Source organism: Tympanuchus pallidicinctus, unplaced genomic scaffold, assembly GCF_026119805.1.
Source record: "Tympanuchus pallidicinctus isolate F22 unplaced genomic scaffold, pur_lepc_1.0 scaffold5, whole genome shotgun sequence".
Classification (NCBI taxonomy): Eukaryota; Metazoa; Chordata; class Aves; order Galliformes; family Phasianidae; genus Tympanuchus; species Tympanuchus pallidicinctus.
This window is the reverse complement of record NW_026294769.1, coordinates 71,731,243-71,755,548: the sequence shown is the minus strand read 5'-3', so window position 1 is coordinate 71,755,548 and position 24,306 is coordinate 71,731,243. Positions and strand designations below refer to the sequence as shown.

Sequence of the window (24,306 nt, the reverse complement as noted above, 5' to 3'; positions counted from 1 at the left end):
GTTCTCCCCTTAATTCATTTCTATTCCCTTCAGCCACTGGCACAGCATGGCAAAGCAATCTCAGTTTTCTGGCAGAAAGTGTAATTTTCCTTCTGTGTTGGAGCAGTCACCGTCCATGACTGCTGTGCTAAAAATGACTAATAATTAAGAACTAGTGTAATTCTGGTTATAAAGAACCAGTGTGCTCTGACTGCAGGATTAAGGTTGTTGCTTTATGTGCTGTATCTCTGTGGCAGAAAAATGGGTGAGCCTCAGTCTTCTGTTCAAGGAAGCAAACTTTCTCCCTCTGAAACACTCTGAGGGTCCCAATAAGTCACAAAAGGGTAGTGAAGAGAATCTATATTGTTGGTCTTGACAGCAATAAAAGAGAACTTATGATGTGTTTTGGCTCATGAATTTAAACACCAGTGGAGTTATGAAAACCTCTTACTGTGTTACCAGGATGATGATTGCGGACTGCAAATTACAGAGATATTTAGATCTGCCTACTGTGTGCCTAGAAGTCTCTTACAGAAGACTTAGTGCTGTTTTTTAATATTTTTAAGCTGCTGCAAGTACTAAGGAATGTGTCCCTAACTTTGTTTGATAGAAGTGAATCAAGCAAACTTGTTAATAGTCCTTAAGGTCCCATAATTTGCTGCATTTAAAAATGATTTTGAAAACAGAGTCTAATTGAGGCACACATTGCTGTTTCTATTGCTTCATGCTCCACAAAGCCAATTAATTCTCTCTGCAGACCTGAAAATGTGACAAGGAGGAAAGGAGCACAGCCCAAGGGTAATCCTACCTTTGAAGATTTATTTCTGGATTGGAAGAAACTTTTGAGCCCATGAGATGGCAGAAGCATGTAGGTTGTCATGAGGGCACCAAATACCAAACATTTCTGAAATTGGGGAAAAGTGTGAGATGGGAACATGGGGATCTGAGAGGTTGGGCACCTGGAGCTGGTGGGTGTCATTGGGTGACCACGACTGCAGATGTTAGTGTTTGTCAGATCGTATATTCTAGCAAAATCAGCTTTTAATTTTGAGTAAGCAAGTGCAGTGGTTTTTGTGCCTTTTTAAGGGGTTTGGGGAGACACAACCCACATTGTTGTTTTCTTAGAGAGTTTCTCAGAGGGATGTCAGACCAGCAAGAATTTGCTGCCATCAGAGATTCATTTTAGTTTGTTTTTAATATTGTAATATTCATAACATCCAGATAGCTTAGACCAGGCCTCCTAACTCAGAGAAGTCAAATGAAATTTTTCCACAGTCTATCATTAATGGCTTATGGCTTCTACTTCGGTCTTTTCCCCCTTTACGTTTTCATTTTTAAAATACAGAAGTCCCATAAACCATCTGGCTTGCACTCCATTAATTAGCTGAAGTTAACAATGGTGTTTTAATAACTGTTTGCTTTCAATTCCTCTGTGTCTGTTCCTTGTAGATGTTTGCATCTAAAACAGGAAGCTTGGCTTTTTACAGCTCACAGGATTGCTTTCCTGCCTTGCAAAAAATAAGAGCCTTTGTAAGTAGAAAACAAGGAAGAAAAAAAAAAGTTACTTTTCTACCCTCTGGTGCCCTTTAATCAGTTTACTGTCCTGTTTTCCAGCCACAATTTTCTTCATCTGGTACTCCCAAGATGGATTTTTTTTTTTTTGCTAGCATGTCTGTAAAGAGCCTTGAGCATAAAGTCATTATCCGAGAGCTACAAACTAGAATTGATCTGTTTTGGACTTAGCATAATTTCCATGTCTGGGCTGACCCAGCTGTTATTGTCCAGCATGTTTCTGTAAATGTCAAGAGCCAGAGGGGAGGTCCCAATGAAATTGAAGTTCTTCCTTCCCTAGGTGTAACTGAATTGTCAAGTCCCCAAGCCCTGTAAATAAAAGGGGAAAATTGGTAATGAGAAGGTGAATTAATAGGATAGTCTCTCACATGATTTATATAGCTTTCAAAAGCTGTTGCATTATTTTGTTTAGAAGTGCTGGTCTGCAGCACTTTCACACTAGGAAGATAAGATTAAAAACTGGAGGGGGCAGCTCTGGGAATTTGAAGCTAAAAGAGCTGATGGATTTGAAATGAAATAAAAGATGCTGTTGGGAAAAATTTATTTTGAAGCTAAAATAGCGTGGCGGCCAACGAAGTATTCAGAGGACTCTCATGTTTACCTTGATATAGATGTCACATTTCAATTTACTAGGCAAGTACTTTTTCAGCTACTGTTGTCATTATGAAAATCAGTTGAATGAGTCTCTGCCATGTAATGCATGATATAGTAAATTGGAATCTTAGGCAGAATTACCACTGTGCAGATAGGATGCTCAGTTCAGGTACAGGTGCTGAGTTGTGTCACTGCAGCCTGCTGCAATGGGCTGCACTGGGCAGGAACATTTTCAGCCAGATGTTAGGATGGTCGTTTAATTAGAAGGGAGAAAAATGAACAGGTGCTGATGCATGTGCAGAGCATCTGTATGAAAGATTTCTTGTTTGTCGGAGCTCTTTGTTTTAAACTTGCAGTGTTGATAATGAACGACAACTCCATGATCCTTATGGGTCCCTTCCAACTTGGATATTCTATGATCTTATTATTTTAACTTCTAGTGAAACAAGGATTTAGGGTGTATTGTCAGAAAGTGATGTGAGTACCTAATGCTTTCAATTACAGTATATTTCAGTACTTTTATATACTCTGCTATCTGTCTTTCTCTTAAATGCATACATGTAATTATGTATTCTTGCTGTGAAAATGGCTAAAATTTGTAGGTATACACATAGAACTATTGCTTTATTCATAGTGTGATAGTGTGATAGTGTGATTTATTCACTGTGTAGCAGGTCAGGAAGAGATTAAATTGGTTGCTCCTGAAGTAAGCTACGATCCATGTTCCTACAACTTCTCATTATTTTTTTTTTACCAGGAAGTCTCTCTGAATATACTTCTTACAAAACAAACAAACAAAACCATTGGTATTTTTAGAGATTAGCTGTATCTCTCTTCTAAACCTTTAGGTTTTTCTCTACTGAACTGAGAAGAGTTTGTACACCAGAATTTGATTTCTTGGCATAAAGTACTCTGTAGGTATTCATTTAAGAGATGTTTAGATGGTGATCTTTCGGTACTTTCACAGAATCATAGAATCAGCGAATCACAGAATGGCCTGGGTTGAAAAGGACCACAGTGATCATCTGGTTCCAACCCCCTGCTATGTGCAGGGTCGCCAACCACCAGACCAGGCTGCCCAGAGCCACATCCAGCCTGGCCTTGAATGCCTCCAGGGATGGGGCATCCACAGCCTCCTTGGGCAACCTGTTCCAGTGCGTCACCACCCTCTGTGTGGAAAAACTTCCTCCTAATATCTGACCTAAACCTCCCCTGCCTTAGTTTAAAACCATTTCTCCTTGAATTTTCAATATTTTGGTTATTTCCTGTCAGAAAATTCATGCACAAGGGATTAATGTTGCTGAAATGATGGGGAAGCTAATAACTGTTTTTAATTGAATATGTTGTCTTTTCATTGATCTATTTTTTCCCCTCCTGTTTGCTATGGGGAGATTTCGATACGAATTTCCAGCCCTTGATATTGTTGAGTTGTATATTTTACTTTTTTTCTTCCCCTAAAAGAGCTTTAGAAGTTTCCTAGGCAAAGAAATTGATTGTTACACCTCAGTGTAGGAGGATTTAGTGTTGCATTTGTTTGAAAATGTTACTGCTCCTGGAGCTTCGTTGTTATACTGACAAATTCTGTAGTCTTTGCTCTGTTTTCTGTTCAATTTGCACTTTTATTTTTTTCACTTTCTAACTGCATGGAAATAATCTACGGTAGTGTTAAAAGGAAGTTAATGAACAGAAAATAAGAGTGCTTATTAACAACTGAATTAACAACTGAATAGGAATTGCATGTTCTTAGAAGAATTTTTGTGTCAGCAGCAGCCAGGATCACAGGATGAATTACTGCTTTTTTCTTTGCTCTCTCTGCTCTTTATCTACAGTATTTAGTAGAAAAAGAAACAGAATAAAGTTTCTATGAGTATTTCCAGGAAAAAAAAGTTTTGGTTTTGCCCATTTATAAACAAAGTGAAGCAAAAGCAGATAGTGACTGAATATTTTTAAAGACTAACCTATTTTTTCTTTACAGCACGTTACTATGTAAGTGCTATACAAGTATTTATATATATATATATATTTACAAGTAATAAGCCATTAAATCAGTACAACTTACTTAAATGTTAGAGAGAAGTGTCTAGCTATGCTAGACATCTAACAATTCCATAGATTATGTGGATGACACAAAATAAATGCTTTGCAAAACCCCCCATCCCCAAAGATGGGGTCCCCTGAGGAACTCAGCTGCATTTTTAAGGACTCCCTCAATGCATGCAGAAATACAGCATGTTGCATCTGGTGATTGCATGCGACCCTATGCAGGAATATATATTGAAAGCACTGAATAATTGCAGAATGTGCCGAAAGGCAGAATTTCACTGTCTCCTCACCATTGATAGATGTATTACCAAACAGGTCTTGGTGTATGTGCTAAAAATGAAACTCACGGTGGAACTTGCTGATACTTCTCAGCAGTGCTCATCAGTCCTATCCGCAGGATCACGAAAATCATCTTTCATGTGTGCATCTTTACTGTGCATTTCCTTGTGATGAGCTGATAGTGTCCTATCCATTTATAAAAAGCACAAGCTGTTCCTTTAGCCATGCAACTAATAAGACTTAGGATGGAGTTTCTCTGACTAAACCAGCATCGTGCATGGGCATGTGAGCAGATCCTCCAGCTCTTAACCCATGCTGAAGATATCTGGAGATGAGGAATATCAATTTTATTGCTGTTTTGTTACAGATTTTAATCTCCACTCATCCTCACATCACAAAAAAACCGTCTGATCTTCTTCTCCCATTTGCCTTGAGTGTGAGATTCCAGTGATTCACCTAGTTATTCAAGTGGCACTTTTAACATAACCGCAAAATATATCCACGTTGCTGTATCTTCTTTCAAGTGACACATCTGCTTTTGGTGGTCAAGTGGACAGATGAGTAATGCACCTCCTTAAGGCTGTAGAAAGCATAAACTGAAGGTATATGTTTTCCTTTCAAGATTTTAGTGGCATTTTTTTTGCTTGCTTTATTTTCTCAAGGTAAGATGAACCAGGCTGTAGTGACCCAGGGTGCCAGGAAAGAAGAGGTTTTACATACTTCCGAAACTTCTGCCCATAAGGAATCAGCATCCTCCTTCTCACTGTCTGGGTTTGTTATCTTTGCTAATATGAAAACAGCATAGAGCTGGTGTCAGAGTTGCAGTTCTGTCATTGCAGATTTGGGGAGCATTCCATAGGCTGTGGTGCTGTCCTCGTCCACTAACCTTGGCAGTAAAGGAGGAGCACCATAGTTCATAGAATCATAGAGTCCTTAGAGTTGGAAGGGACATTTAAAGCTTATCTAATCCAACTCCCCTGCAATGAACAGGGACATGCACAACTAGATCACGTTGCCCAGGGCCTGATCCAGGCTCACCTTGAAAATCTCCAGGGATGTGGCATCAACCACATTTCAGGGCCATTTGTTCCAGTGCCTCACCACCCTCACTGTAAAAGACTTTTTCCTTATACCCAACCTAAATCTGCCTCTTTAAGCTTGAAGCCATTTCCCCTTGTTCTGTCACCACAGGCCCTGCTAAAGTCTGTCCTCTTCTTTCCTGTAGCTCCCTCTTAGATATTGAAAAGCTGCTATCAAATGCTGCTTGTTTCCCAGTATCAGTTCTGTACTGCTCATTCACACAAGCTGGTGGTTTTCAAAAACCAATGTTTGCTTGAATAGTTAAGTCCATTTGAAATACACTTATTTGAGAGTATGCTTAGCATTGCTAATGTATATTGCCTAATTTTAAATAAAGAAATTTGTACATGGCAATATCCCCTGAAGCTTGCATTTCCACGCAGACAGCTTAATGTTTTTTGACAGCTGATAACATTTTATTGCTGAGATTATTTTTTTTTAAGTTTGAATATTGATCTTATTGTGTTACTTTGGTTTTTGCCTGAATGATTTTCAAATTTGGAATGCAGCCCCAATCCAACTTTACATTTCAGAAAGGTGACAAATTGTATGCTGATCACAGGGAAACAAGTTTTGTTAAATCACAAAACAAAACAGAAACCCTAACCATCCTGAAATTCTTTGTGAATTCATGCTGAAATGATGACTGATACGGTGCCAAACTGTACTTTTTGGGATTTGCTCAATTCCTCAGACTATCAGGACATTTATTTGGATCCTTAAATATGTATTTTTTCTTTTGAATTTTATTTTAAAAGCTTGAAATTTTCCTGCACAGGAAGCCAAAGTGAGAGTTAAAAGTTTCTCAAATATATTGGACTTTCAGAGCACTGGAACAAGCTGCCTGGAGAGGTCATGGAGTTGTCTTCTATGGAGATGTTCAAGCTCCATCTGGATATGTTCCTATACAATGTATTCTGGGGAACCTGTTTTAGCAGGAAGTTGGACCTGGTGATCCCCAGAGATTCTTTCCAACCCCTATGATTCTGTGCTTTGCTTCCAAATCCACCCAGAAACCTCCTACTTTCTTTCAAAATCACCACTTAATACTAGCCACTGAAACAAGGAAGCAGGCTGCTTTAACTCACTTTTGGACACATGGAAACTCTCAAGTATGACTGTGTCAGGTAGGATATTAGGAAAAATTGATTCTCAGAAAGAGTGGTGAGGCTCTGGAGCAGGTTGCCCAGGAAGTGGTAGAATCAGTGGCCCTGGAGGCATTCTAGAAACCTGGAGATGTGGCACTGAGGGTTTAGAATGGTCACAGACATTGATTGGTGGTTGGATTAGATGATCTTAGTGCTCTTTCCAGCCTTAATGATTCCATTATTTCTGTACAGAAAGGTAGGCATAGTCTGCATGTTGAACCCAAGCTGTGAAATTCAGTGCATCATAAGCATGGCTTATGCAGCAGAATAGCCTTGGCTTTTCTTATAAGGGTGGTTCTAAGAATGAAGGGAAAGGTAGTTTGTCTTACAGTCTTTGTAGTGTTTAAAGAGTGTCAGAACCTGTTTCAGTAAAAGTCCCTATAAATTGTAGGTATGTTGGCATTAATTGTTTAGTCAATAGCCTGAGAAACTCTCAAAGAAAGGAAAGAAGAGTACTTACCTGCTGGCATTTATACCTGAAGTGTGCAGAGACCTTTTTTTCTGTTGGGGGAAAAAAAGAAAGAAAGAAACATTTTGAAATGCTTGTTTGAAGCCTCTCTTGCAGAACCAAAGATGTACAAGACCTGGAAGTCAACAAAACCTGATTTGAGAATTAACAGGTGTAATAAGACTGAAGAGGCTGGAAGTATTGCACGTATAGACTCAATATAATGTTCCTGCCAAGCCTGGCTGAGCATCAGGGTGAGGCTGATTTATTTGCAACACTGAGATGTGAACCTCAGAATCCTAGCTTGTATGGGAAATATGGCATCCGATAGCAGTCAGCAAGACCAGGGAAGTGATTGTCCCTTTGTGCTCAGCTCTAGTGAGTCCACACCTTGAGTGCTGTGTTCAGTTTTTGGGCCCCTCACTACAGACATTGAGGCCCTGGAGCATGTCCTGAGAAGGGCAGTGAAGCTGTGAAGGGTCTGGAGTACAGGTCTCCTGGGGAGTGGTTGAGGGAACTGGGATTGTTTAGTCTGGAGAAGAGGAGGCTTGGGGTGACTTTCTGGCTCTCTACAATTCCCTGAATGGCGGTTGTGACGAGGTGAGGATCAGCTTCTTTGGTCTGGTAAAAGTGATAGGAATAGAGGTAATGGCCTCTAAGTTGCACCAGGGGAGGTTCAGGTTGGATGTTAGGAAAAATTTGGGTTAACTGAATTCTTTGAAGGAGTGGTTAGGTGCTGGAATGGGAAGCCTGGGGGGGTGATTGAGTCACCGTCCCTGGAGGTGGTCAAGAAATTTAATGGTATTGCACTAAGGGATGTGGTTTAGTGGGGAAATACTAGAGTCACAGAATCGTAGAATCCTGTGAATTGGAAGGAACCCCTGAAGGCCATCTGGTCCAACTCCCCTGCAATGAACAAGGACACTACAGCTAGATCAGGCTGCTCAGGGCCTGATCCAGCCTCACCTTGAAAGCCTTCAGGGATGAGGCATCAACCACAACACTAGGTAACCTGTTCCAGTGCCTCACCACTTTCACTGTGAAAGATTTTTTCCTTATATTGGTGGTAGGTGGATGATTGGACTAAGTAATCTTAGTCCAACTTCAATGATTCTGTGATTCTAAAGACTACCTTAATTATATCTTCTAGTGGCATCAAGGTGGTTGTGCAAGAGGGGAACCAAAAGCACTAAATGTATTCTCACAGTTAAAAACAGGGATTAATGACTGATGTTTTTCATCCTACATGTGGTTCTGAACTACTGCCGTGAGATAAGGGGAGTATTTATTGTCTAAATACAGATGAAGTGTTCACCTGAGCACGTAAGTACTGCTGTCACCTGTTTGCAGAACTTTACGTGCATCTCAGCACTTCTCCCAACAGCAATTAGTGCCTTCAAAACGATGTCACTGATGACATGGAGGCTCCTTTAGTGCAGGGATCACTAAAAAGCTGATAGCAGTTACCCAGGAAAAAAACTGATCTCGTGGAAAATCTTGCTTTGTAGGAGCTGAGACAGAAGAGCTGACCACATCTTAGGTATTTAACACTTTCCAAAATGAGGTAGACATCCAAGTCATCTTGATGCTGTGACACACGCAGGCAGTGCATGCACACAAGACAAGTGGTGCATGCAGTACTTGTGCTCTTACCTTGCGGTGTTTTATTCTTAGTACTCAGTTTTATAGTGGAAGAGCAGAAAACATTTGCATTCAGTCTCAGTCAACTCGCTTTCTAAAACAATGTTTTTCTATGCAGCAACATTCTGAGTAGCAAAAAAAAAAATCTATATAGCAAATCTCTGCATTCTGAATTGTAAATACAAACATTTGAGCTACAGAAAAAAGAAGTTGTGCCAAAGGCTTTCAAGCACATTCTGCCCTTCAGCCTTTCCTCCTGTGAACATACTCTGTGTTTGAAGCCACAGGCATCAGTCTGACTCCCCAGAATGTGTTCTCATGTTCTTAAATTCTGTCCTTGCTGCCTAAAGGAGCTGGCATTCAAGAACAGCAAATGACTACTGTGCCTACATTGTTTAGCTTTCAATCTTACATATTTTCTGTTGTTCAGTAGCAGGAATAATCAGTTTGTATCACAAGTGCTGCTACTACTGCTTGTTTTTGCAGCAGTATACCCTTAGCAGAGTATTTCTTTGCTCTATGTACCATTTTTCTCCTACCAAAGATTTGCTGCTCCTCACCCTGTTTGCACTGTTCATTTCTTCCAAGTGAAATTCAGATATTTCACCCCTGAAGCCTTCACTTCTTTCTTTACTACATTGTACAGAAATTGCCAACACAGTGAGAGGGAGCAGACTGAGATGGAAAACTTTCATTGAGTGTTGGTCCCACAAACACTGTCAGTTTGGAAAGCCAACAGGGTGATACTTCACTTCAGAAGTGTTATTGTCTTGTACCATTGTCCTGGGGACATTCAAGGTCAGGCGGGACGGGGCTCTGGGCAATTTGATCTAGATGTTCATGTACATTGCAGGGAAATTGGAGTAGGTGACATTTATGGGTCCCTTCCAACTCAAACAATTCTATGATTCTATGAGTTACAAAATTCCTTGAAGCTGTGTCATGTGCTTAGTTTGATGAGGCAAACCTGCTAACTAACACCCGAAATGACCTCCCTGGTTTACACAGTATAATTTCTGCTACATAGCCTTGTAATAATAGCAAAATATGAGCAAATTTTGGAAATCCGTCCTTGAGAAGCAGTTCTGGACCAGCACCTTTGCAGTGATAAGAACTGTTCTGCCTATGCCTTTGGTGGAGACCAGCTCCAGAAATGAGCTTGTGTGCACTGTGTGTCCTGTAGTGGAAAAACGTTTGATCTGGATGTTGTAGGTTTTAAAGAAAGGAATGTATGATAATTGCTATTGTTTTTTTCTTCCTTTTTTCCTTTTTTCCTTTTTTTTTTTTTTTTTTTTTTTTAAATCTAATTAACTTTAGAGGAAACCACAGACTATAGCATATGCATTCTGAAAATGCATGAGGGAAATAAAATGCCTGTCATAAAGAGAAACAAGAGAACTACTTTCCCTTAGTTAATACAATAAAAATTCACAAATGTCTATGTATGGGTAATTTTTTTTTTAATCTACCCTTACTAATTCCAGTTTTGAACAACTGCATGAACTGTGTATCTAGCTAATGGTGGTGTTAATGCCCTAAATCAATATAGAAAACACTGTAGAAGTGTCTCCAGTAGTACTTTTCAGAAAGACAATGAAATTAACCATTTCCTTTCGAGCATATTTTGCAAAGAACATTTTCCTGACGAAGGTGATTTATGAGAGAAGTGATTCCACGTAAAGTCAAGCCTTCAGGCATTTATCGGAGCTGAGAGCAAAATCCAGATTTTGCAAGTCAGTTCTATGAATTCAGTTGCTATTCACTGCATTTGTTTGTATTTTTAGACTGTTTTCTGTGGAATGAAGCTTTCTGTTCTTGTGCTCACCTCTTGTCACCCCTACCAATTTTTTAACTTTCTGGACAACCTAGATAAAATTTAGAAGAGTGGGAGGGTGCCCAAATAAAATCTGAAGTTCTACCTGTTATGTAAGAAACTGGAGAGACCCCACGTTAGTGAAGTCATGAAGAGGCTGTAGAATTTTCATGGTAGGTTCTTTACAGAGAAAGTGGTGAGGTGCTGGAACAGGCTGCCCAGAGAGGCTGTGGATGCCCCATCCTGGGAGGTGTTCAAGGCCAGGTTGGATGGGCCCTGGGCAGCCTGGTCTAGTATTAAACGGGGAGGTTGGTGGCCCTGCATTCAGCAGGTGGGTTGGAGATTGTTGAGGTCCCTTGCAACCTAAGCCATTCTATGATTCTCTTATTCTATGAATTTGCTTATTTTGTGTTGCTTTTGGCAGCAGGTAATTTAACAATAGAAATTAACCCCAGGACTTGTTCATTTTTCTTCTGTGAAGGTGACCCTGTGATGGAGAGGAGTACAGCAGCAGGGGCACATGGTGGCCTCAGGGAGCCAGGCTTCAGCACTTCTGTTTGCTCCAATGGCTTTTGGCATTGCTTTTGGAAATGCCTTTGGAGATTCAAACATTGATCAAGCCAGCATGGAAATGGAAATGAAGTTGGTCTGGGGTGTGCACTGAAAACGCTGTACCTCTGTTCCCTGCCCAGTGCAAAGTGGTGGCCAAGCTCCACTTCCTTTTCAAACTCTCATTTTTAAAACCAGTTCACCACGCTGTTGTTTTCCTTAAAGATCTTTTTGCTTATGTTGTTCAACATAAAGACAAGTTATAGTTGCGGATTATTACTGTAAAAAAATACTCCCTGATGCTTGACTATTAGTATCAATATTAGTATCAAACGGTTACATCTCTCTCTGGAGTGTGTCTTTAAGTACTTTCTATACTCTACCTAAACACTGGGTAAAACGCCCTGCAGTGTACTTTCAATGCTTTGTGGTCACAAGCCAAGAAACAGCTTTTTCAGTACTACCCCTCAGCACAGACTCAGTCAGTAGTTTTCTCGTGTTCCTTTGTGGTAGGAGAAGGATGATGCTTGCTCCCTGCACTCCACCTCATGGGGGAAATTTTCCTTTCCAAGCCAGTGCAGCGTGATTGACCATGCATCGAAGGGCTCAGCATCACAAAGGTAATTTTAGCTGCAAGTGAGATGAACAAATGGGTTCTTGTGGTGGACGTCAAGTACACAGTAATAAAAGGTATCTGCAGTTTCTAGCCAAAACTGTTAAATCTTATTGTTTGCTAAGTACAAAACAAACTCCCAAACCTTTTTCTGTCATTTTGAATTTTGGTAATGGAATTCAGGCTTTTACCGAGACTGCAGTAAGCTGTGCTGGTGATTTACATTAATTTCTTGGCTGATGTAATGAGGCATATAGTTCTCATGTGGGGTCACTCTGGGTATAGGAAACTGTGCCAGTCGGAAGTGATAACGTGCATTCTGTTGTGCCCAGGTGGAATTGCAAAGATTTGGCTGCACCAACCCAGGCTGTAGCCAAGAGCTCATCATGCATGCAGAAACTTGAAAGATCAGATGGTTCCTGATGCGAATGGCAGGGGAACAGAGATTAGTAGGGAACAGATATAGTTCTTATGTCAGCGTATTTTATGTTTCCATTTATTCTTGACTTCGTAATTCAAATCCACTGATATCTGTTGTGCCATCTTCTGCTTATTTCTTTAGCTTATTTGGCTGCTTTTTAAACTTCATTGGTATTGCAGTCCTTTCTCTGCTGTGCTCTTGACACAAGCTGAGGACGCATCATTTAGCATGATCCTGTGTTTTGCTTTGTTTGATGAAATGACGACAGTGGGATGATGTATGCTCTGCTAAATATATCCTCAGGGTTTAAAAATGGCAGTTGGGTGGACATATGGGGCAATGCTGAACAACATCTGAAGTCATACTTTAAAAGTCTGTGGTTTTTTTTATTAAACAAGTGCATTTTTGACAGTTCTCAAGGTGTGTGGTAGACCCAATTACTCTTGTTACTGATGTGTTCTTCACAACATATTTCTTTGGGGTCTGACCTGCACTGTCACATGTGATAAAAAGATGTTTCTGCCCATATGTCTAATATTGTAAGGATGTGCCTAAAATCAACAAGAGCTCTTTATAAACTAAAAATAGCTTCAATAACAATTTCAGCAATGGTTTCAAAAGGAGATTTTTATTTTACTTTATTTTTTTTTTCCTAATACATTTTTAAAAACTTGGTCAATAAGTAACTGAAGAACCAGAAATCCCAACTCTGATTTTTTGGGATACTGTATTTTTCTTGCCTTCAGTTTGAGCTGTCATTGAAGGGCTTCTTTGCTGGAATCAGTGATGTAGTTACATATAGTGCCATATTTGTAACTCAGTATAATAATGTAAAGAAATGTTCACTTTTTGTAGTGGAATTAAAGGAATTTTTGTATCAAAGACATCTTGCATTATTGATGGCCAATGAGAAGTAGCTGTTTGGAATTAAAAAAAAGAAAGAAAGAGATAAGAATAAAACTGTGAAGTCAACTTCCTTAGAATCCAGACTTAAGCTTTTTAGAAGATCAGATCAGGGAAACGTGATCTGATCAGTGACAGGGCAAGAGGGGATGGTTGTAAACTAAAATAGGGGAGATTTAGATTAGATATAGGGAAGAAATTCTTTACTGAGCATGTGGTGAGGCACTGACTTGCTGTCCAGGGAAGTTGTGGATGCCCCATCCCTGGAGGTGTTCAAGGCTGGATGAGGCCTTGGGCAGCCTGATCTGGTGGGTTGAAACTCATGGCAGGGAGTTGGAACTGGATTTTCTTTAAGTTCGCTTCCAACCTAAGCCATCCTGTGAATCTATGATTCTGTGACCGCCAGGAGAGTGAGATGTAGCATATAATGTGGTGGTTTATCTTCCCCAGCAGGCCTGTCCTTGAATACGATCCCTGTACCCAGCCTATTGCCCCACATAATAGGCTGAAGTTTCTCTCTCCTTCCCCTTCCTCTGCAGTAGCACTCTGCAGTATTTGACATACTCCTGTAAGGATTTTTCCATTTTAAATTTATGCCTTTTGAAGCAAGATGAATGTTTTTACTATCTTATATGATAGACTTTTAAATCATTTGCAAACAGAAGGTCAGCATTTTATTTGAATTACTTTATCTTTTATTCACATGGAACAGGGAAAGTGCAAATGCAAACAAGTTTATCTATTTCTAACAATGGAGAGAATCTATGGTTCTGTGATGAGCTGAGAAATCATCAGTCAAACTTTCATCTGATGGATTTTCCCATGATTTGTTATGCTTAAGGCCTTTAGCACATGAACTAAACTGAATTTGTATGTTCTTAAAAATGGAAAAAAAGTTCTCTGTCAGCCTTTTTGTGGAAAGTTAGAGAACCCTGGCATGTTAAGCAAGCTGTTGAGGTTTTGTAGAAATGAATAATACATGTGTACCAGTGGAAAGATCTCACTGCTGATTATTTAAGTGGATTTCTTTTGTGGCCAAACTGGTTGAAAAATACGCAGACAATTTCTTATTTTTAGCAGAATAGATAAAATGAAGATTGACAAAGCTGTCAAATGACTTCAGGAGGTGTGATTTGTTACAGGAAGTGTTAACCAAGTTAGTTGTGTATTTGAAAGATGAACCATATGCAAAATTGTGATCATGACCCATAGTGTAGATCTGTCCACCTACCTGGCTCTGAGGAACTCATCTGGAAGGTCACGCCAAGTTCTCCTGAGCCTAAGATGTGTCTTGCAGTTGCGTTCCCCATTAGCCCATGCCTAGTGGTTTTTGTTAGTCAATGAAATGCAGTTCCAGGCGACTCACGCAGGAGGAAAGAGAGTAAATGTCCTTGCAGCACAGACTGCAAAGATCCACGCTTCTTCCTGGCTGAGCCTGAAGTCTCCTACAAAGCTTGCTTGGGTCTGCAGATCCCTCTGACAGCAACTCATCTTCTCAGTGTCCTTCACACTGCTGAAATCAGGTCCATGGCTTCAGCTAAGCTGAAATCAAGTGATGAGTTCAAGGGAAGTAACATTAACTTGTTTCACATGTGCATTTTGCTTTTGGCCTTTGTGATTTTGTGAAGTTACCGTTGTTTATTATTTAACCAGAGGCTGTTAAAGATCTTTCATTCCTCATTCGGAATGTGCTGTGGCTCCACTACAACAAGCTACCAAAGGTAGCTTGATCTCAAGATATTTACTCAGATATAAAAATGTATCTCAGATATTTTTATTCAGTGTTGGCTAATTGGAATGAGCTGAATTCAGTGTATTTCCCAGGCACTGTGGACAAGACAGAAGGGAGGACGACAAACACATTAGCAAATTAATTTACATTATTGCAGAGATTCACGGTAAGATCCCTCAGGTGCTCATAAGTACTATTCAACAACCCCCTTGAGGACTTTGGGCCCTCTCTGAAATCATATGAATATTAATCCAAGTGCAAGATCTTGCACCTCGGTCTAAGCAACCCCCACTATCAGTACAAACATAAGGATGAAGCATAGCCCTTCTGAAAAGGACCTGGAGGTGCTGGTGGATGGGAAGCTAGACATGAGACAGAAATGTGCCCTCAGCCCAGAAGGCCAAAAGTATCCTAGGCTGCATCAAAAATTATGTGGTCAGCAGAGTATTATTCTGGTGAGGCCTCACCTGGAGTACTGCATCCAGATGTGGAGTCCTCAGTGCAGGAGAGACATGGACCTGATAGAGTGTGTTCAGAGGAGAGGCACAAAAATGATCCAAGGGATGGAACACTTCTTCTCTGAGGACAGACTGGGAGAGTTGGGGCTCTAGCCTGGATAAAAGAAAGCACCGAGGAGACCTGATAGTGGTATCTTTCAGTATCTAAAGGGTGGCTGTAAGAAAGAATCATAGAATTCTTAGAGTTGGAGGGGACCTTCAAAGTTCATCTAGTCCAACTCCCCTGCATTGAATGGGGACATGCACAGCTAAATCAGATTGCCCAGGCAGCAACCTGATCCAGCCTCACATCGAAAGTCTCCAGAGGCTGTGCTGGTAGGGCAAGGGGAAATGGTTTCAAACTACAAGAGGGGATATTTAGACTGATTATAAGGAAAAAGTGTTTTACAGTGAGGGCAGTGAAGCACTGAAACAGGTTGTGCGGAGATGTGGTGGACACCCTGTGCTTGGAAATATTCAGGGTCAGGCTGGAGGGAGCTCTGAGCAACCTGATTGAGCTGTAGGGATCCATGTTCACTGCAGGGAAGTTGGACTAGATGACCTTTAAGGGTCCCTTCTAACTCAAGCAGAATCTGTGATTCTACTGAGGTGACGTTCTTTCATCATTTACTTGATTATATCATCCACATCATCCATAGTTGCTAGTTCATCACCTTATCAGATATCAGGGCCTTTGGCTTCATCTTTAAAGCTCTGTTCAGCTCTTGCCTGTTGAAGTCAAGATTTACATCCTCTGCTTTGCTAACATCTAACATCTTTGCTAACATTTCAGCTCTCTAGCTAATCACTTCCTTTCTATGGAAGGCCATCAGCATGCATTATAGCTCTGTTTTGTTCGCAGGTCAGTTCATGTAGATTCCTCACCAGGACCATTTCTTAATACCAGGAGGAAAACAGTTCTTTACCTTTTTCAAGTCTCTGCAGACCTCTCTGTGACTCCATGAAAATACAACAACAAACTCTACCTGTTTGCATCTCATTTCACTTCTTGTTGCACATCCCTCAGCTTTTGCATCTCTCTTTTGCTTTTGGTTCCACACAGCTTTAGAGGTTTTGAAGCTCATTTATAAAATGTGTTTCATCCTCAAAGTGTTTGCATCAAACATCAGCTTGCTCCAGCAGCTGGAGACTTATTCTGGTCAATAGTGATCCTGTTGCTAAGAATTCAGTCTCAAATACATCACGTGAGTTTTCAAACACTCCTTACAGTAATTCTCTCTTCTACAAGTACGTTGTGCAACTATGAAACTGGCTAGGAGTGAAAGTGCATTTCTTGGAGAGATGCACTATTTTGGTGCTTGCTGCTTCTATTTACCATCGTATGTTATTCATAGAGAGATAGATACCACCTTGGTTTGCCATAGCTCCTACTGCTTCTGTGGGTTTTTTGTTTGCTTGTTTATTGTTGTTTTTTTGTTTGTTTATTCTTTGATACATCAGAGGCAATGCACAGGTAAAAGCTGTTTGTAAGTAGAATGAAGTTGAGATAATTAGTGAGACTGGAGGAAGAGTTTTCAGTATTCCTGTTGCACAGTTTGTCGATGACTACCAGATTTTAGCACAAGAAAAATAATTTAAACAAGAATCTTTGCAATCTCTGCCCATTGCTGCTTGCCTCAGGAAATATATTTGTACATCAGAGCTTTCATGTGCTCATCTGTGTCTTACTTTTGGGGGACTTAACGGAATTTATTCTGAAATTTCATTGAGGAGATACATTGCTTTTCTGTCTTATTTATGTTACATGAAAGAAACGAGGAAGAAAAAAAGCTGTGCAACCTTCTTGGGAACAGCAATTGTTTAAAGCACAAATGTTCCTAGAGTTGTAACAGTAGTTTATTTAAAATGACTTGTCAATTATATTGGAATGAGAATATTATATATCAATTTTAGTTTTATGTACTTACACAGTATTTAGAGTAGCAAGTCTGTGGGTTGCTTTTCTTTTCCTTTTGGAATATGCTAACGTTTTCAAAATATTCTATACAGTGATGGAGTTAATGCAATTAGCTCATCCTGTAACAGGTTCTAAATGTGGCTGGCGCAAAGGATGAATTGAAATTAAGCCTTCAGATGAGACTGAGGCATGAAAAAAGAAAAGAAGAGGTTTCATGAACAGCAGTGACAGAGCCAGAAGACCTGTCGGATTGATCTCTGAGTTTTTTCCACTTGTGTTGTTCTCCTGACTTTCCAAGTTACACCTGTTCATTGTCAGTAGCCTTTTGTGGAATGCCGGAGGAATGATTTTCTGTGGACGTTGTTCTTTTATGTTGGTTGCAGATATTCATGAAAATTTAAACATCCATAGTCGTAGACATTCTGCTTGATCTGTGGTTGTCATCTGTTCCCATCTCCTCTTCAGAGAGGAGCTGCTGCAAGCAGATCGGGTCAGATAGCATTGGTCCTTGAGGGTGATACATGTCTATGAGAATGGAGATCGTGCAGATTCTGTGGGTGACCTGTTCCAGACAAATGTTATCTGAATACTCAGTCTAAAACCTTGTTCTCCAAGTCATGCAAATGACCAATCTCCAATCCTTTGAAAAACTGCCAGATTATCTGCTCTCTAATTGCTAATCACTGATTGATGAGTTTAATTGCAGCCTGGATAAGGCCAGCTCTGACATCTGAATTTTGAGCATTTCAGTTTTTAGGAAGCCAGAAAGTACATAACAGGCAAAAGTACTAAGCATCAAGCATCACTGCTGCTGAGATTGGAGCACTAGCAGGAAACTGACACAGCTAAGAAAGAACTGGATCATTCAAATAGATAAATTTAATCCCATACTACAAAAAATAGGAGAAAGGAATCCAAACACTAAAGCTCTCCCATGCTAAAAGTTCTTTGGTTCTTACTGATCAAAAAGTCTGATGTGTGATGCTGTGTATGTTGTAATCAATGGGTAGTATGCTTCCATGCAACAAATTCATTTTTTTTTGGCCCCAAACTGTACTTTCTGTTGATTAGATCATACTCTGCCTTGTCCCAGCCTTTCGCTCTGTGTGTAACCATTGGGACTGCAACTGTCAAGCATCTTCAAAGAGAAAGTCATTCATCCCTGCCTTAAGACCAGGACGATGGCAGACAGTTGCCAGTTTTAGAATTTGCCAGATTGAATGAGATATATGGGTCCATATACAGTACAAGAGCCATCAGCTGTCATGAGAAGGACAGAGTCAACTTGACCCGTGGAAGCAGAGCACTATGGCTTGTAGAGTAGACACAACAAAGCTGTGTGTGAATTGCAGTGAAAGTGTTATTGATGCAGTTACTCAAGGACCAGTAGTTTCAACAACTCTGTGGCTATCTGATACAATACAGCTGGGCTGTATTGACAAGAAAGCAACTGTTTTTTGTCAAAGTCTCCAGGATTACTGGAAAACATATGTTGTCTGAGGTGGACTTCCCTTGGCTGCTAGTGGAACGTGCTTACACATACCCTGAAAGGAATGCTTGTCACTTCTAGCTATAGCACATTGTCAGCACTGTGATGACTTGGAAGAGGTAGACTTTGAAATTCAAATCCAGTTTTCCAGTGTTTCTTGCTCCCCTTCACCACAGTAAAGCCAGGGCTGGCCATGCCACGTACTGAGATGCTTGTAGGTCATAGCTGTGGTCTTGTTAAAGACCACCATAGGTCATGGTTAGAGCAATTAGTTTTCCTCTAACAGTAGACAACAGAGTGAAACACACCTTGCAAAAGCCCTGTGGGATCTGTAAGCATTCTGCTCGTATGTGCTGTTAGTTTTGCTGTGTTATATGTGGAGTCAGCATTTGAGATTTTAGTTTTGTTCTATCGGATGAGTGCAGTCTGAACTATTTGAGCAATGCTAAAAAATTATGATGAACTTAAAACTACCAGAATGACAGTGAGAAGAAGCAACCGTTAGCATTTACAGGTAATTTTAAGTTTAGAATCTGAAGAAACTAATTCCAGGATGAAGGATTACAGCAAGCCTTTCAGATGGAATGGTGCAAAAGCCATTTTTGAAGTGATAAAGTAACCTTATTTCTGATAAAGTTGCATGAGGAATCCCTGAATCCGAATGCTATTGCAAATGAAAACTCTGTTTATAAGGAAAGAGAAAAGAGTAATGTAAGAAACACTCCTTATGTCATGAATCTTAGGGAGCAAAACATTTTCACAGCCATTCATAGCTTTCAAAGCACTACATGTGGTATTTGTAAATTGTCTTGGAGCTGGAAAAGATCAATCTGTGCCCGACTCATTGGACAGACGTCATAGTTTTCCACTGACTTCATTCCTCCCTGTCTGTACTTTTGATATGTTCATTTCCTTTAAGGCACACTGCAAGACTGTGTTTCCTGGCTTTCTATATTTGGCGTTTATTTAGTTTATCATTACAGCTAACTACTGTAGTTAACAAAGTGTGCCTTCAGGCTTCCCTCTCTCTTAGATATTATTTGCGAGCATATAGTACTGCATTGCATCCTCATGGTACTATGAAGTTCAACTGTTAGCAAACACTATAAGCTTTTATTTGTAAACATCTCACTGAAATGACAACACAAAGAGTGAAAATTTTGAGTACCACTTGAACTTTCACTGTAATTTAGTGAAAAAAAATGGATGAGACTGGGGAAAATAATAGATATAAAGAAATACCTCTTTGTCAGATTTTCTCCAGAAAATCTCCTTGCTTTGCATGCTTTTCAAGGGAAGAATAAGAATTTCTTTTCTTGTCCTCAGTCCGTATCATTTAATCATTGCTTGTTGTGTACTGGCTCTTACAGTATCAGTTATAGTTCAGTAGCTTTTGTCTACAGCTCATTATCTATAATTGAATGTATGCACCAAGCTGAATATGTTTATTTGTAACTTGATAATTAAGCTGCTGCAGACACTTCTTCTGGGAGAGTGGAAGAAAGCAGACAAGCATCCTCTTATCCAGCAGACACTGTGCTTGCCTGAGATGGAAGAAACCGTGATGTGCTTGGAGGTGACCAAAGTTCACATCTCCGTGCTCACGGAACAGCATTTAAATTTCACGGGGGTTACTTTGGTTTGTTGGTCCATTTTGTTAGCTCCAAATTAAGAGTGGCTAAATAGTTTTTTCTTCTTAAATCATATGTGTTGCCCCAGTTGTTGCTTCAGAGTACTGTCTTGATGTTGTTTGAGACTGGTGCTGCCCCTCCTTCCTACCACAACTCCTGATTTTAATGTCCTGAGAGGGTTAAGAAGTGGTAATTATACCTCCTGAATCTGCTGGGTGGGTAAGAGCACCTTTCTGTTGCTATAGCTGATGTCAAAGGACATGAAGGTTGTCTTTTTGAAATACTAAGTTTGATGGAAGCATATTACTTTTTAGTATTTCTTGGTGATGAAAATAAGTCTGCAGATGTCTGATAGCCATGGTTGCTGACGTTTCAGAAAGCTGAGAAGCAAGGGTGAACATAAAAGACTGTCTTTTTAAGATCCTAGTTCCATTCCTATGAGGTTTTGAACACATCAGATGTATACCACCATCTTATTTTTTTCTAAATATATCTTAGTTTGCTAATGCTGCCTTAGAGTAGGCCTGAAATGACACTGCAGAATAGAACTGCCTTGTTTTTGCTCTAGATATACTTATGCATTTTTTAATAGAGCATGTTTGGTTGAATTTTTATTCTCTGTCAAGTCTAAGAGCCAGTTCTCCATTATGTCCATTAATCATGTTTTAAAAATAAGCCCAGATCTTGAGAAGAAAATCACTCTACTCACTCATTGATTAGGTAAAAAAAATAGGACAAAAATAAGTTGTAACATGGTTAGGGTTAGGGCTAGGGTTAGGGTTAGTGTTCTGCATGGCACTCATCTTGCTGCATTCTTGCAAGGTACTGAGGGCATATTTAATGTCTGCGCCTATGTTGTCCTTCTGAGGCCATTGGGATTGGAATATTTATGAACCCGAACAAAAAAAGAGATAAGCAATTCTTTGGAGGAGTGTGGTGCATGATCTGGGACTTGATGCTGCTGAATTTGATGCCATCGTCTTCCTCAGATGTGCAGCCCGCAAGAGAGATTAAACCTTGGAATACATTTCTGTCTCTGTGTTAAAACATTCCAATCACACAATCATTACGGTTGGAAAAGGCCTCTAAGGTCATCCGGTCCAGTCACCAACCCATCACCACCATGCCCACTAACCACGTCCCTCAGTACCACATTGACAAGTATCTTAAACACCTCCAGGGACAGTGACTCCACCATTTATCTTGATAAACTTTTCCTTGAGGTTTGTTTGTTGCATTGGGTTTCCTCTGCCAAGAGCTCAACTTCAGTATTCTCATACATTGGTGAAGCATACCAGTGATTACAGTGTAAAATGGAGGCCTGGTGACTGAATACTCACCGCCTGGTTGCCAGTATTTCTAATTTCTCAGGCAAAAATTGTTTTAGCATCAGTACTGTCATTTTTTTTTTCATTTTTGTTTTTCACAGGAGTAGAAAAAAGCAACAAGCAATGAAGAACTGGAAGTTGTGAAAATTTTATAGTGATTTCAGCATCTTGATCTAGTGGATTGTTACCCTGCACATAGCAGGGGGGTTGAAATTAGATGATCAGTATGGTCCTTTTCAATCCAGGCCATTCTATGAGTCTGTGATTCTATAATTTTCTATGATTCTGTGATTTTTAAGGATCTTTTTTTGCCTATAATTAATGGCGTATGTGTATAAATATACACGGACACCCAACTTTTTTTACCTCAAGGGAGAATTTAGTGCATGCGTTGGGTTTATGTGCTGTTCTGGTTGAGGTGCTGGGTACAGCCTCAGCTGTGTGAGCCTTACACCCAGCTCTGTCATCTCTTAGGTCCTGCAGCTGTCTATAGTGATGGCTTCAGTCCACTGAGTTGAATGACATGGTTGCTTTCTGCCTGTTTCTTTCAGTAACTGCTGTTTGGGGATGGTATCTCTGTTACCCTGGTGGAAGATCACAGTTTAGGGAAGATTATTTTGTATCTTGCCAATTGGTCCTGTTATTTGTTTCAGATTTTGAGGGAAAATGTAGCCAAAAGTCACTGAATTAACATATCCTTACAGCCATAAATGCAAAGAGTAATTGCATGCGGCTTGGTTTTGTAGTTTAATTCTTTCATCTTTTTCTAACACTATTATTAGGTAGAAGGAATAGATGTTAGTGTTAATTTTTTGAACTTACAGTCCTTTTGAATTAATGTTATATTCTGGAATAAAATGGAGCATAAGGAGAAAATTGCTGCCAGTAAATTCAGTTTCTTTGCTTGAAGCTATGTAAGTTGAGTCTCTTCCTGGAGCTGTGTTTGAAAGACCATTAGAATTGCCCATTTGAAATGATCTTGTGAAAGACCTTTTAAAACTGAAACATTGCCTTTGTACATAAAAAGAAGATCTTAAGGTATAAAACGTGGAAAATTCTGAATGCATAGAATGTTTGAGCATGACAGAGATTCTCTTAGAGTGACTTGCATCATGCTGCTATAAATTATTCAAGGATATAGGAAGATGTTTTTGCAGTAGGGATTTAGCATCTTTGCTTCAACCTATAATTTACTAATTTCTTTTCCATAGAATAATTTCAGCTGGAAAGGAGAGGATCTCTGGAGGTCACGTTGTACGTCCTCTGCCAATAGAAGATGACCAATCTTCCTATCTATTAATATATAATAAAAATATCGCATCATTTAAAACAACAACAACAACAAAACAAAAAAAAAAAGGGTGAAAAATCTATTTTCTTGCATCTAGATTTCCTCTATTTTGTTTTTGCTCATCTGGAGAACTCCTCGATAAAATATCTTAGTGGCTTTCTTCTGTCGTTCTAACATTCTCTCTGTGTAAAATTGAAGGTAACCTGAATGACCGTGGCTTTGCTTTTTAGTATTCTCTTGTGTTGGACATGGGCAACAGTTAGGATTTATTTAGGGATGGAAGGATCTTAGTAGTTAGCTGTGGCGGATTTATTTTGTTTCTTTGAATGCAATGAACAATAATTCTCTGAGGAATTGCTGGATGGTCAGAGAAAAAAAAATAGTTAAACCATTGGTGTATTTTATTTCTTTTCACAGAGATCCTGTTTTAGAGGCAAAGGGATAAAATAATGCAAACATTCTCTAAAAGCACCCACCAAGCATTGCAGCATCTAAAACTGGAAACCAACTGTGCTGTATGGTTCATATGCTCTTTATATATGTATATACATACATGGGTGCCTGCATTTGGAATTGCATAATTTGCATGTCCAGTTTTCTAGAGTGAGTTCAAGTTGGACATTAGGAAAAAAATAGGAAAATTTTCTTCCCTCAGAGTGGTCAGGCACCGGAAAGGGCTGCCTAGGAAGGAGGTTGAGTCACCATCCCTGGAGGTGTTTGAGGAACATTTAGGTGTTGTACTGAGGGACATGGTTTAGAAGGGAAATACTGGTAATAGGTTGGACTGCATGATCTTAGAGTTCTTTTCCAACCTTGGTGATTGTATGATTCTATTCTATGATTCTGTGATTATTTTATGCCTTATATTTATTATTTATAGCACGCTGTTATTTCAAGTGCTAATGTATGTCATGGTTTATATGGTTATCTTACGTGGTGGCAAGACAGTGGTTAGAATCATCTATGATCTTGGATTGTAAAAATCCAGGTGTGTGCCTGTGCGGTTTTATTCACTGTGTTTTCTTTTATTGCTAGCTTGATAAGGCAAGGTGGTGAAGCTGCCTTGGAGGTAGCTTTTATGATGTGGGAGGCTTACCCTGTGGTGCTTTCCATTTGGGAAGGAGGCAGAGCACCCTGCAGCTAATACCCTTCAGACTTGGGTATTCTTTGGCAAATGTCCACGTTCCACCAGGAGAAATCAGTTGAGACAGTTTCTAAATAAGATAAATTTTGAGACCATGAGAGAGCAAACTTAATCAGGCAGAATGCTTGAGCATGACTTCATAGGCAACTCATAGCCAAAGGCCCGTACAAAAACTGTGGTTTGGGTACTTTTT

The 24,306-nt window shown here is 39.8% G+C and overlaps 1 protein-coding gene across 4 annotated transcripts in view; it reads left to right on the top strand.

The window, feature by feature from the left end:
* The window catches only part of TRAPPC9 (trafficking protein particle complex subunit 9), a 468,020-nt gene that overhangs the window by 293,443 nt on the left and 150,271 nt on the right, over positions 1-24,306 (top strand). Inside the window, exon 22 of one of the 4 annotated variants that reach the window (XM_052703587.1) lies at positions 22,890-23,026. The exons of the other annotated variants lie outside the window; for them this stretch is intronic. Coding sequence (XP_052559547.1) covers positions 22,890-22,894 — 5 coding nt within the window. The 3' untranslated portion in view covers positions 22,895-23,026. Of the gene's footprint in view, positions 1-22,889; positions 23,027-24,306 lie in introns of those variants that run through there. 4 annotated transcript variants of the gene reach the window in all.